The sequence below is a fragment of the Schistocerca americana genome, chromosome 7 (genome assembly GCF_021461395.2).
Source record: "Schistocerca americana isolate TAMUIC-IGC-003095 chromosome 7, iqSchAmer2.1, whole genome shotgun sequence".
Classification (NCBI taxonomy): domain Eukaryota; kingdom Metazoa; phylum Arthropoda; class Insecta; order Orthoptera; family Acrididae; genus Schistocerca; species Schistocerca americana.
Genome location: NC_060125.1, coordinates 533,988,005 through 534,003,350, shown reverse-complemented (window position 1 = coordinate 534,003,350; position 15,346 = coordinate 533,988,005). Strand labels below are relative to the sequence as shown.

The 15,346-nt window shown below is 35.4% G+C and overlaps 1 protein-coding gene across 2 annotated transcripts in view; it reads left to right on the top strand.

Annotated features, from left to right (window-relative positions):
- Positions 1–15,346, top strand: part of LOC124621769 (troponin T) — an 83,669-nt gene that overhangs the window by 28,013 nt on the left and 40,310 nt on the right. For both annotated transcript variants that reach the window (XM_047147199.1, XM_047147200.1), the window contains exons 3-4: positions 682–712; positions 7,628–7,645. In XM_047147199.1, coding sequence (XP_047003155.1) covers positions 682–712; positions 7,628–7,645 — 49 coding nt within the window. The remainder of the gene's footprint in view (positions 1–681; positions 713–7,627; positions 7,646–15,346) is intronic.

Below are 15,346 nucleotides of genomic sequence, written 5' to 3'. Positions count from 1 at the left end.
CAACCTTTTGATGCTTACAGCTGCCACAGCGACATCTGTTTCCTTCTTTAATTTCTTTAGAAACACAACAGAGCATTCACTTTTTACATATTTTTTTTTGCACAGGCAAAAATATCAATATTTTCTCTATATCTATACTTCCCATTTCATGCAGAATTCTCTTTCCGATGTTCCTTGTATCAGCTTGTAATATTTTGAAAGTTTTGTAATTTGGGCAGCTCATAGTCATTGTCTAATTATACAAGCTACCTCACAGAAAGCCATTCTAGTTCCCATGCAGCAGATACTTCAGTTTTGTGAAAATATTAATGTATAGAAGAGGGAAATGTAAGGAGTTCATATCAGGAACTCTGAAGCAAAAAGATTGGATGGAAGACAAATTGTGCTGTGCCTCTGCTATACTGAGATAATACAATAGCAAATAGGGACAATGAATAAATTTGACAAAAGAAAAATGTGAATAAAACTGTGATGAAGAGCTGTTAACTCTCACTGGAAATGGTATGACAACCCTGTTAGCTGTTCATGACCAAAAGATGAAACAAAGCTACTTGCTGTATGTAACAATATTTATAACTAAATTTGATACTTCATTAAAATAAATTGTTCATTGTAAAACTATTATTATGTGTTGAAAGCACCTTACAGTTTAACAAAACCTATTCTTTCTTTCTTTTCTAGTGAGGAGGAGGAAGAGGAGGTTGAGGTGTAAGTATATTGTTTAATTTGTATACATTTTCATTCTGGCACTATTAACTTTAAATGCAATACTTAATAGCTTCTATTAATAAAAATTTTAACTTCTGAAGGGTTTACAATATATTTCTTTTTATGATTACAGGAAGTAAGTATTGAACCGGCAGCCAGCACTTATTCTACTTTAGTCAAATGACAGTTACAGCCCTAGATGGACAATAATTACTGTGAAGTATTTGCTGATGAAATAACACAATTATTACCCATGGACATCAGCCATGAGCAATCTGAAAACACCTATGGTAGCTTGCTGGAAGTTTGTTATTTTACTGTTCCATCCGATACTAGCAGTTCATGCATAGATGTGCATAGTGGAAAATGATTTTGTACGCCATATCAGGTATTGTACATAATATGATGAGTTTTTAGAAGAAGTGAAGCAGAATATTCAGCACGCCTTATCCATTTATGTTGTGTGAAACAAAAGTGACTCAATATTATGAACATAAACCTCCATTCTGCTACAAGTATTATTCACACAAACAAAGTTGACACCTGGCAAGGTAGCTGATGGGAGCGACTGTACATGGGAAATGCCTTTACAGTCATTCCCTTCAGCCACTGCAGCAAGTGTCAACTTTGTTTGCACGTATAATAAAACTCTGTTACCTTGCTAACCTTTAGAATATGTTATATAATTTTGTATAACAAGAACTGAAATTCACAGATGGGGTTTATGTATTATATTTGTTTTGTTTTTGTTGTTGTACAGTAATTCAAAACTAAATAATCAAAGAATGTACATCCCACTATCCTTTTCAAGCACACACACACACACACACACACACACACACACATACACACACACACAGATAGATAGATAGATAGATCTATGTTCTCTGTGTCACACCACAATTTTAAGGAAAATTTTACATTTGCTAATTCTATGACACAGGGAGAGGAATTAATGAAGAAAACTAGCATAGGCTGTATTGCTATATTATTCAAACACTCTGTGTATTGCTACAAATCTGTTATAATAGAATAATGATTGTTCCCCAATTTTGCTTCTAACTGAACTGCCACAAACAAGTGAAGAGTGCTATGTAATAAACACTGCATGCCACAGCAGAGAGAGAACTTCAAGATGACAAGTGAATATTAACGTTGATGTGCTTTGAATTTTGTTGTGAAACAAGGCAGATAAGATGATATAAAATTGCATGTGCTTGAAGAAAGCCTACTCAGTTTTTGTGAGAATCTCCCCACAAACAATAGTTATTGAACATAATTTCATTGGTTATTGTCATTACACATATCTATGTTGCTAATGCTCTCCTGTAATGCACTTCTATGTAGATTTGGAATCAATGTCACATATTCTGACAAGCCTAAGCATTATGATCATGTGCTTAATAACTTGTTGGTCCATCTTCGGAACGCAATACATCAAGATGTGTCGCACCAGATGACCATGCACAACTCATGTAATTTCCTTAAACAGCATGCTACTAATTTGTGAGCACGATGATGGTGCCTGATAGAGACCCAAATGGGTTCCATTGAATTCACATCAAGAGAATTTCATGGGCGAGACATCAACAAGAGTATACTACCATGCTCCTCAAACCACTGTAGCATAGTTCTGGCTTTGAGACATGGGCAACTGTCCTGCTGGAAGAAGACATCGGCAGTGGGAAAGACATCAAGCATGAAGGGGTGCAGGTGGTCGCGGCTCTCAGTGTGTCTTCGATTACCATGACCGGGCCCATGTAAGTGCAGCTGAATGTCTCCCATAGCATAATACTGCTCCCACCAGCCTGCATCCTTGGCGCAGTGCACATTTCAAACTGCCGTTCATGTGGATGATGGCATTTGTGTAGATGACCATCAACCGGGTGTAGCAAAACCGTGATTCATCTGACGAGGTGATACTTCTCCATTGATTCATAGTCCAATCTCAATGATCCTGCGGCCACTGCAATCATATGCAATGTCATTGGGCCAACACGTGAACACATAGTGGCTGCCTGCTGCGTAGCACATGTGCAACAATGTACAATGAACAGTGTGCCCCAAAACACTTACACATGCACCAGTAATGTGCCTTTCAGCAGAGATGCCACAGACTGGCTCATATCCTGCTTTACAGAGCAGGGAAACCTCCAAATCTCATGTTCTGTGAAGAGTCGTGAACGTCCAACCACTTATTGCCCAGTGGTAGTTTCACTGTCATTCTTCCACTTTCCACAGACCCTCATTACAGTAGCATGTGTAGGCTCAACCAGCTATGCCATTTTCAAGATACTTGCTTACAGGATCTGGGTAAGAATAATATCACCTCTGTCAAAGTCGCTTATATCAGTAGATTTCCCCATTTGTGGCCGGTGTCATGCTAGAATGATTCCCCACCCGTCTTCGATCCACTTATATGCTTCCCTTACCATGTCATGTTCCCTCAACAGCACCAGGCAACATACAACTTCAGGGTGGGCTGTGGTCATAATGTTTTGGCTTATCAGTGTTTATGCAGCATATGGATTCATATATTACAACATAAAAATATTTTTTGAGTCTATTTCAACTGATGCAATGAACAACTACTTCTGTCTTCTATCATACCCCCATGATAGCGGACCACGGGTAGTGACAAAGAATGGAAACTGAAACAACTTCTGACTGAGTTAACAATAAATTAGCACAATGTAGCAACAAGTATGGGAAACGTTTTTTCTCTCTCTAGAACAATAATCATAGAAATACAGCAATATGAATCACACGTGAATTTCAAAAGGTACATCATTATGAACCTTGCACTGAATAAACAAGTACAATATGGATTTGCCATCTGTACACAGCCTACATTTATGACAGTCTATAGCCATATTGGCTCTTATGTGTTCATGGCTTACAATCATCATCATAGTATATCAGATGGTACGTGACTGTACATAACAACAATCACAAGAACCCTATTATGTTATTTACCATTTATATTTCATCTCATCAATTGCCAATGAAACCATATATTTATCTTACTTTCAATAGTTCTGCATCTTTGTTCAATGCCACAATGATAGTAGTTATTCAACATTTATTTTTTGTGAAATCATTGTGGAGTATTAAATCTGCTTAACATTTTCAAGCAGAAACTGTTTCACAATACAGTGGAATCTTTAAAAGAAATCTGTGAAGATAAGAATGATGAAAAAATAAACTTTCTGACATACAAAAGCCCTCAGGGAAGGTCAGAGTGATAAAGCCTGTAAACACAAAGCAAGTATACTGTTTTTCAGTACCAGTGAAAGGCAAAACAGATAGTCAGAAAGAAAAAATTCTCCAGTGCCACAGCACACAGACAGAAATGTGATTAAGCTAACAGCTCAGGAAAGACCTCTCCTGTGGAGGGAAAAATATTTTAATACTAAAAAAAATTACAGTAATGTTCATAGTGATTCTAAGCTGTCATTTTTGTAGGTCAGAGATACATTCATTCCATCACATTTCATTTTTTTGGAATATGGACAAGGTATTATCAATGAAAATCTCACTTTTATCTAATGTTCATAAACTAAGTGACACAAAAAATGCATTCCAATTAGGTCTGAATAAACACTTTTTAGTTGTGCCCTGCTGCATTTGTGATATACAACTGTATTCAGTAAATGAAATAGCACTACAATAACAAATTAAATTTATTGGTGATGTGGTGTACATTTAATACTGTTTTGAAAAATTGATTCTCTACTAAGTTATATATACAAGAAAATGACAGCATCTCAGAAATGACAATCGCAGAGGAACTAACGAACTATACAAATTAAATTAAAGGTATGTTTTTGAAATGTATGACAAACATAAAATGTATTATGTATATTTTTAGAAATACACATTGGCATTTTAATACTACTTTCTGCCAAATTTATTTCATTCTTTAAATATTATAGTGTTCATTTTAATCCATGGGTCTTGTTCCGAGATGCTGTAATTAAACTTTCAAATGTTTTCTCAGTGAAGAATATTACTAAGATTTAACCAAGTTAATTTACTTTAAACATTTTTGTTTTCCTTTTTATCTTCTTCGATATGATGTCACCCTTATCAAAGACAGCCACAAGAAGCAAAGAAAGAGTAAGTGGATTGTGCATCAGTCGCACTACACCTGCCAGAAGTCGCTGATACAATATGAGCAATATTCATTTTCACTAAACAGTCATTTCATCACAAAACTTTTATAACTGACTTAACAACCATAACAGAAAAAAAGTAAACTTACGATTTTTGTATGAGGGACTGATTCAAGCTTGTGGTTAATAATTCCTATTGGTGTCAGTGGAAAAACATTATCTTTAGATATTTATAAATCTACTATTGGATTCCGTGAATTTTATCTAAGGCAATTAATTCAGGTGGGGTTGAATAAAAATGTATTACTGGAACAACAAAGACATCCAGTGATTAATAAATGAACTGAACAGAATAAAAGCTTACATCAACTGCAGAACTCTGAATAGATCATTAAAACAAATTTCAGTTTTTCTTCAAAACCTTGTAAAAGGAATAACATTGTGATGAAATGACTATGTCCCTGATAATGCTTTTTATATGCACTGGCTTTCTTTTTAATAAACAATTAGGTATTTCTTTACATACAGACAAACAGTAGTGTCGTTTATGTTTGCGTTGTGTAGATTTCACATGCTTCAGAAGCATTTAACTGTATTTTCCATATTTTAATTACTTGATTTACTTATGAATGCCATAGATATCATTTTTAATTTTCATTTTTGCTATTTGCAAAATAATGCCCATATGGTTTTCTTTTACTAATTGGACTTTAATACAAAAGTACTTCAAAAAATTTAAAAGAAAACTTTGTCTATCATCATTTTCCTGCCTTTTTCCAATGATGGTATAATTTTTCAAATGTGTTGTTTTTCTTTTTATTGTGAACATGACTGTCTGGCAGTTGTGCGACGTCCTTGTCACTGTCCTTGTTCATTTAGAAACTTTAATGTGTAAAGTGTATATTGATGTCTTATACAATTTGTGTTGTCTGTCAAATGCCCATTTAATTTGTGTCTTCTCCTGATGTGTCCAGAATCAGGACACAATACTATCCTTTAGATTACATTATATAACATCCACATCATTCAAGTAAATATCTATTTGTATTGGAAATATTTCTTGGTCATAATCTAGTACAAACATAAGCACCAAATGAACGTTATGAAATACTGCATTTGGTAACACTTACAGACAATGGGTAATGATCTAAATGTTAGTATGGCAGTAAAGCTTCAAGGTTAAAAAAAATATTTTAATTCATTGTCATCTACTCTACAACAAAGACCAAAAAAATAGTTTCATTGGAGCTCTTTAACAATTGCTATAAATGCCCCTGAACTATGGAACTCAGCCTGTATCATACTTAGACACCAATGGTGGAAAAAGATTTTTTAAGTACTTTGCTCCATTTATAAATATAACTAAATGATGAATCATGATTGAGAACAATATATATTAGGAAAGAGTTAGATTCCTTATGCTTGTAATGTCGACTATGCTATTAAACATTAAAGTATCTTAGCACCAATTTAAAGGACTTAAACTAGTTTCTTCATGATGTATTAAAACAGAAAAAAACTAAGGTTTATGTTTCTGAGCTTAAGAATTAAAAACACAGACACGTTCTACATACGAGACACTGCAAATTAATCAGTCCTATTCCACCTATTCAACAAATGTATTCCAGTTTTAACTCTGCATTATGTAAACAGATAGTTTGCTAAAGTTGTTTTATAATTAAACAAACAGCCCAACTGAAGCATCACAGGCCTTCTGTCAAGTTATATTTAGCCTTATATGCAGCTCCTCATCAAAGTATAGTGATATAATTTAAACAAGTTTGGAATTCTAATATATAGTGAAATGACATGTGGCATTTCTAGGTTTCACAAAAAGATGACAATCATCTCTTCAAATGAGTGATGAATCAAAATAATATGTGAAGGAATTGAATTCCCCAGAAATTAAATTTAAACACAGATATGAAATTCCAGTGTTAGGAGTAATTAGATTTTTTTTCATAAAAGTATTTTGTTTCAAACAAAAAGTGTCTGAAAAGGCTTAGACATATTCTTCAAACAGGTTATGGTTATAAACCTTAAGTTTTATCACTATAGGTTCTGCTTTTATATATATTAGATAAAATGGGTAGCTTTGCTTCCTAGCTGTTCGCTTTTACTGCTTATTATAACATGCAGATGAAATAGTCCTTTTACTGTAGCTCTCTAAACTGCCTTTCAGGCCCTCTAGCATGAAATTATGCATGGTAACAGCAGATGTCCTGGGTAAAGTAAAACATCACTGTATCCTCAGATTCTACAGTGCTTTAGCTATTAGTCATATACTTCATACTGTTGAAAGTGAGCTCTTGTTTCTAAAACAATTTATGTTTATTTTCAACATGCAGTCCAACTCAAAAATGGAATACATCATCTCATTATGTAATGAAAATATTATTAAATGACTGATATAAGGCTAATTAATTACAAAATATCTTCTCACTTTCTTCTGATTCATATTGGAAGTACTGTGACTACAATGTAGAATAACATATGTGCAATGAACAGTTCTGACATTTTTAGGAAATTTTATATTTGATACCTGTTGAAAATGAAAAATGGTATCCACATTTCACAACTATATGCAGCATAAGGTCAGACGATATTTTATTATGTCAATGTATTCTGTCACTTGTTACAATGTTATAAAACAAGAGTTCATCTTTGAATACAGCTTTAGATTACCCTCTATAAGTAGAATTTAAAAGCCAATATTTTAATGCAGAATTAGTTGAGTACTTGTATGCTAACACAGTATCATATAAATTAACAGTTTTACTACCTGATACTTTTTTTCTTTTTAGGCCCAGAAAGAGCATTGTGTAAGTTTGGCCAGCAGCATTATATGTCAGTCAGTGGCATGCTTCTTAACATAAATTCTGCTTTTTGCTCTGTTAGGAAACTTGATATTTTAAAAATAATAACTTCACTTTCAAGCATATTCTTTTGGCATATTATATAATGTACAAGCCATGCTATAAATGTGTAAGTGTGACCTACATCTTTCAGTGACAACCAATGAATCTGTGATGTAAGTAGTTGCAAACACATCACACAGAAATTCACTAACAAAACAGAAAGGATGAAAAGCAGAATTTACATATAAATGTGCTTCCTTTGCAATACTGTTGCTCTTCAGATCACAATATGGACTTGTAGCACACTGTCTTATAATGTTTTTATCATATTCTGTGACTGATTGTTTCCAGTCATTTTGACAATGGGCTGCCCCACTAAGCACAATCTGTGCAAATGAAAAGTACATATCTGTTACTTATATAAAGAACAGAATGTAACAGTATTAAGAAAAGGATAGTTGCAACTCAAAATAGCAGATGTGCCGTGTCGCAGACAGGCAAAACAAAACGACTGTCTGAAAGTGAGCTTTTGGCCAACAAGGCCTTCATCACAAATACATGACATATGCACAAACACATTCACATAAATGCAGCTCACACACACTTGACCAATGTCTCTGGTTGCTGAGGCCAGAGACTGTGGTCATGTGCGTGTGAGTTGCAATGGCATGTGTGTGTGTGTGTGTGTGTGTGTGTGTGTGTGTGTGTGTGTGCACACGCATGTGTGAGTGTGTGCATTGTCTATTTATGATGAAGGCCTTGTTGGCCGAAAGCTCACTTTTTGACAGTCTTTTTGTTATGCCTATCTGAGACTTAGCATCTCTGCCATATGGTGAGTAGCAACTGTCCTTTTCATAATATTGTTACATTCCATCCTGTATTTTCCACTGTTTGATTATACAGAACAGAACATTTATGTACTAACTTTTACATTTTTCAAGACAGCAATACAGATAGAAATTTCAAAAAATGCTCAGAAAATTATAAGGACATGTGTGCTTGATCTGAAGGTGTGTCCTGAATTGATCAAATGTCAATCCTTTGTCTTTCAGAAAAATTGCAGTTATTGTCCAATATGCATGAAATACATGCTAATGTCATTCTTTCACACAGCTTGCTGCAGAGCACTGCAATATGCTAGCTCAATTAAAAACTGCTGAAATCTACCTCTACTGATAATATTAAATTTACTATTACCACAAGCTCTAACATGACGTTTGGTGCTAACTCATCTTCAAATTTAAGGGTACATGAATGTCATACTATTAATATATACTACAAACAGACCTTAAATTGAGTATAAAACTCTGAGGGCCTGTTCCACTCCAGGAAATTCAAGACACAGCAATAAAATATCTTAACAGCATTGCACATGTGGTGGAGAAGAAACTGTCAAAAAAATTACAAATACAGACTGTACGTATTGTGCCCAAATAACAAAATGGGGTACTGAAAAACACAGGTAATTGAAATACATTTGAAACAGGCAACAAAAACACTGATAGTCTGTACATGTTTATTGTATAATAGAGTTCTGTTAACCACACATTTCCATTTTATTGTACACTGTTTATACTCACCAACGACATGGTCATTAGTATCGATGTTTCTACTTTAGTATCACATAGCATTAAAACGTGTTCTAAAAACAGAGGAACAAGGTGTCAGGCTCACACTTATCCTACAACCATTATGGAAGCATAGTTTCTCTCCTGTTTTATTTTCTATGTTTACCCCAAGTCATTGTACAATTAAAGGAACATACACTGTCAAAATAAGCTTTGTTTGTTATCGCATTACTGTACATATGTTTATGTGTTTGGTGTTGATAAAATGCTAATATATGTGCGTCTGATAGCTAAATGTATGCTTGGAATTGATGGTCTGGTTTTGTCATGAATCTGTCTGTACCTTTCAAGTGCTTTATGTCTGGTTTGTGAAAGATTTTTATGATTTGTGTTTTTATGTTTGCAATGAGTTAGCTACACGTGAATTATAGTTCTCATTCACCCTCAGTTTTTGTATGATGAATACATGAGAAAGAAAACTTCATAAGATCAAGTTTCTCATTAATGGTGACTTATTTTTGCAGACAAATTATTTATTACAAAATCAAAAATCAGCTAATGGTAAATGTGAGCAGAAAATGATGTATGCAATAACATCAGTTGCAGATTGACAGGCTCCCATCTAGATAAGCAATTAACATTGACAATACTGACACAATGTTACGTGGCTCATTTCCCTTTCAGAATAATATTTTATCCTATAATGGAATTAAGCTGTTTTGAATCTTTCTGGCAGATTAAAACTGTGTACTGGATTTAGAATCAAACCAGGATCCTTGCCTTTTACTTGTTACATGCCTACTGAAGAGCTATCCAGCCACAACTCACAGCCTCAATTTTGCTCATATTTCTCTCCAACTTTCAAAAGCTCACACTGGATTATCAGTGAGAGAAAGGACATCATGGGGAATGGTTAGGAGCAACACAGCATGTTTCCAATTTTAATCTCTCATTCTGCTGAGTGTTCTCTGTTATGAAACTTTTGAGTTCCAGTCCAACAGATGGTTGTATTTGTCAGGATGTTTCTCAACTTCCATTTCCAGTTCAATAAAAAAGTGCCTGAACAATCACCTGCTCTCTTCAGCATATATGGGATAGTTTTCTTTTCCTGTCATTTGCACAGTTTAAAAAAAATGTCAAGTTCAAAAACAAAAACTGTATACGTGATATTCTTCTGCCAATAAAAAATATTGTTAAACGTGTTATTGCAACCTACTAATATTGTTTTCACTATGGGTGCACGAAAAAACGACAAAGAAAACTAAAATATAATATTTATATTTATGTCTGCAATATGTTCACTACAGAAACATAGGTTACACAAGCCAGCAACACCCAAATATTGTAAGTTTTTGGGGGACTTACACCAAAGAAGATATATTGTGTAGCTTACACACTGTGTGCTGTCTTGCTAGAGATACATTCCTATAGACACAACTTGATTAATTAGCAGATGAATTTGTTCAGCATAAAAAATACCAACCAGTTCTGTCAACTGAACATCACAAGAATGAAGTTTTCTTTCCTAGAGCCCTAATGTTCTCCCTTTTGTACCATCAATTAACATATGGTGCAATGTCACTTTTTGTAAATATATTTTTTGAAGTGCTGAGCATGTGACAGTGTTAAGACTTACTTTAGTTTTTAAATTTATGCTGTTTATTAATTAACACTGCACAAATTAATTAATAAAGTTAATGATGATGTGGTTTTCTTCTCAGTTTTCTGTTACTTGTTTTGTAAAAAACACAAATGCATTCTGTTGCCATCTCTACTGTGTGTTTTTATCTGTATTTGTGTACCATTATGCCAAGATGTATGGAAACTTTTTTCTGTTGCACTATGCAGAGAGTAAAGTGAAATAATGTTCCTACTGACAAGCAGAGTACCACTGCCTTCTTCATATCATGTCAGTAAATATACAGAGCTGTAATAAAGCCAGCATTTTTGTGAAACCTGATGACTTTTGGCTTGTATAAAACCATGTATGGTGGCAAGATGAAACATATTTTCTTTGTCAAAGACTGTGTCTTCTGTATCAAAATTTCACTTTTTGTTGGGTGTGGGACCCTTTATGTCAACATACCATGTGCAAATGTTCCCAATTCCAGCACTAAGTGCTTCAAAATCTTCATTTTTCCCATTTATTAAGGAGACTGTGGATTTTTTATTGTAGTTTTGCTATATTGATGGCTTCACCCCTAAATATGGTGGTAATTTTGATTCAATCAACATGGAGTGAGCCACTTCAAGCAAGGGATGATTCTTTTATTCAGTGACACTATTTTGTTGTTGTGTCTATGAAGCCATTAGACATCACCATATATCTGCCATCCTGAGGGTGGAGAACATTCTCTCACTATAGTATTCCTTATTGTTGTCTGATTGAAAAGGCATAATCTTATGTCCAGTCTGATTTTCTGCCAAGCTTTTGATTCAATAGATTTATCAGAAACCTGTACCTTATGATGAAGAAAATACACTCGACTCCAACTGCCGTTTTTGTCTATGAAAGTCACCAAAAAATCTTGCTCCATCTAGAGATGTTTTTCTCCTTGGTCCACAGACAACAGGATGTATTAATTGCAGAAATTTGAAGCTGCCCCTCATTTGGTGAAAGGAGTGGACACAATCTTTGCTTCAAGACATATTGTGTGTTTTGGGAGATCATCTGTACATGAGTTTCTGTCACATATGAGAACATTACATAACACATGTGAGATACGTGGCTACTTTCTATGCATCACAGGGCGTTCAAGTCACAACCTTAGGAAATAGTTCATTCATGGAAAAACAACAATAAGCTTTGTTGACTTCCTTCATGGCTCATTCATTCAGTTTATTCTTGATAGAGTGCTCGCCCTGCCATACGTGTGTTTTTATATCAAAAGTTACACTTGTATGGTTTTTCAATTTTCGGTTTGATTTTTGCTCTGATTTGTCACTTTTTCACGGCAACTTTTGACCTGTTCACAAACACTTTTTTAACAAACATTGCATCACTACATTTTCTATTCCTTTCTGAATCCTTGTGTAGTGTTCTCCTAGAATTTTTACTTTTAGTGCCCCAATATTCAGCAAATTGCCAAAAGACTTAATGGCACACCTTAGATTATCATGACTGCCTGGAATACTGAAAGCATTATCAGCATCCATTGCTTGTAACATGTCCACAGAATCAAAGAATTCAACATGATGCTATATCATGTCATTGCCAACTTCTGTTTTGTGAAATGTGAGACTTTAAGCATTGTTGCTTCGCAAGAACGTTCTTTGGATGTATTGACAGATTCTAATTTGAACAATATTTGATGATGTGGTGCATGACTTGACTTCTTTTGGCTCAGATGGTTTGATGTAAAATAGTCTGTTCATCATTCACTGCACATGTATATATCCTAATACAATTCCCCATTATCAGTCTTTTTTATGTGAGAAATGCTTTGATTTGTATTCTCCATGCATTATAATTGTTATGCAACAACATTTCCACCCAACCTCAGTGTGCAGCAGTCTACATACCATATTCATTGGTCTAATGAACTTGTTAAATCTGCACTTCTCAACTTACAAATACATTTTCATGCTCAAAAAATGTCACTATCCTGATCATGCAACCTGTGCCCAAAATCTGTTGCGAAGTGTGAGCTTTGATTCAGTTCTGTTTAGCCTTGTGCACAGTAAACATACAAGGTGCTCATTTTAACTGAAGATATTGAAATATCTCAAAAACTACACATCAGATCCAAAAACGTTATAAATGCAATCTACTTTCTCGTCAGGGGACATCCAATGATACCACTCTCAATCTTCCACCCCACCCCATGAATGAGTGGTTGGGGCAACTTTGGAACTCTTCAATGGGGACCCCCATTTTATATTGCAGATAATGATTCTATGAGAAAATCTACATACATTGTGTCTGAGGCATCTTCTTCATTTCACCACAGGTGGCTCTGTAATCTGAGGGATAGAAATGGGCACAACATACTGCTCAATGGCCCTTGAACATCCAATGGCATGTGGGACCCCATTTCCACGCTGCAAGAGTAGGAAAGGCCAGTATTTCATAACTTCTAGTTGGAAACCACATTTGCAACGTTGTATTCCTTCGACATATCGAACACGGTACTACTCGACGTGCCACTGTTGATGTGGCTCGTAGCGATCACTACTGTACTTTTCAATAAGTGTTTGAGCACAGTAGCAACAACTTCAATACACTTAGTGATCCACTTTTCAAATGACTATGCAATGGACAGAAGCATATCTGTGGGACTGCCAGCACCAGCATTTCTGATGCAGTCGGTCATGTCTTCCTGGAATGTTGGCACTTATTGGTACACCTTACCCTTTAAATCCACATAGAAAGAAATCCGGTTATATCAAATCTGGCAGCCTAGTAAAACTACATACACTGTCGAACATCCAGGGTAACATCCTGCAATAGTACTGGTAGTTCCTGTTCCAAAAATGTTCGATATTTGCATCCATTGTACATTCCATTGATAAAATACAGACCAATGAGTTTGTTCCCTATGATGCCACACCATACGTTAACTGACCAAGGACACTGACGGTTGACTTGTCATAACCAGTGCAGACTGTCTACACTCCAGTAATGCACGTTTCACCAGTTAACACTACCATGGTTTGTGAATGCAGACACGTCAGAAAATAGTACCTAGGCAAAGAATGTCAGGGTCATTTGCATTTGTTGAGGTGCCCATTCACAAAACACTAACCGGTTATGGATATCGGCACAGTGAAGTTCTTGATGCAGTGACATGTGGTATGGATGATACTTATGATGATGCAGTACTGTGACAATACTACCTATGGACATACCAGAATCACATTATAATCACCGGGCGCTTATCCATGGGTTGTGGTACACTGCTGCTAGCACAGCTATTTCACTAGCTTCTCCTGTAACACCTTGCTTTGTTTCCTTCTGCCGGTCTGTATGCTGGCATCAGATATAAAGGTGTTCACAACCTTGTAAAATAATGAATGAGAACGAGCTTTCTCTGGAAAATGCTCGGCATACGAGGCTACAGCAGCCTCAACATTTCTCCTATAGTCTCCATAAATTAGGATCATTTTAATTTTTTATTCTGTGGTTGTAACATGCAGGGTCCACTTGCACATCTGTTCTCCAAATGATAGGTAGGCAAGCAGGCAATAAAAACTGTGCAAGTATTATAATATTTAGAGCCTCTATCTGCTTTACATCTGCATGATACATGAGCTCCAGTCGCAGTGTGCTGCCTGTTACGATACATCACAGACCACTACTCCGCCACAACGGCGCATCGAGTAATCTGCTGTTCAATATGTCGGAGGAATACAATGTTGCAAATGGGGTTTCCATCAGGAAGTTATGAAATACTGGCCTGTCCTACCCTTGTGCAATGGAGGTGTGGTACCAGGTGTTATACGATATTCGAGGGCCACCGAGTAGCAAGTCATAAATTACAAGTGTGTACCCATTTCTATTCCTCCAATTACAGTGCCATCTGTGGCAAAATAAAAAATAAAATAAAATAAAGAGGTTTTAGACAAAATGTATGTAGATTTTGCTGTAGAATTGTAATCTGAAATAAAAAATGGGGGTTCCCATTGAAGATTTCAAAGTTGCCCTCCGCAGCCAAGCATGGGGTGGGGTGGCAGGTCAGGTATGTTATTGCTGGACTTTCCCCTCCAAGATAAGCAACTTGGAATCATAACTTTTTTTGATCCAATGTGTACTTTTCAATATACTTCAATGTCTTCAGTTAAAATGAAAGCCCTGTATATAATATCGCTGTTCCATAATTACATGTCATTCCCAGTCTAAAAGACTTCCATAATACGTAACAGCACTGTTTTATACTTTGCAGCATAGTCTGTAGGAGGAAATCCTTTTATAACGCAGAAAAGAAGGACCTTTTGTCTGTCAGATGAAAAAGAGTTTGTCTTTATTGGTGCAGGATGACCAGCCTCCACCTACTTCTTTTACTGCTGATTCATTTCTTGAATGTAGTTTGTAAACAGCTCTCGCTTAAAATACTTTTTTTTTTTTCTTTTTCTTTTCAAATGCTCTGAACCATTCACT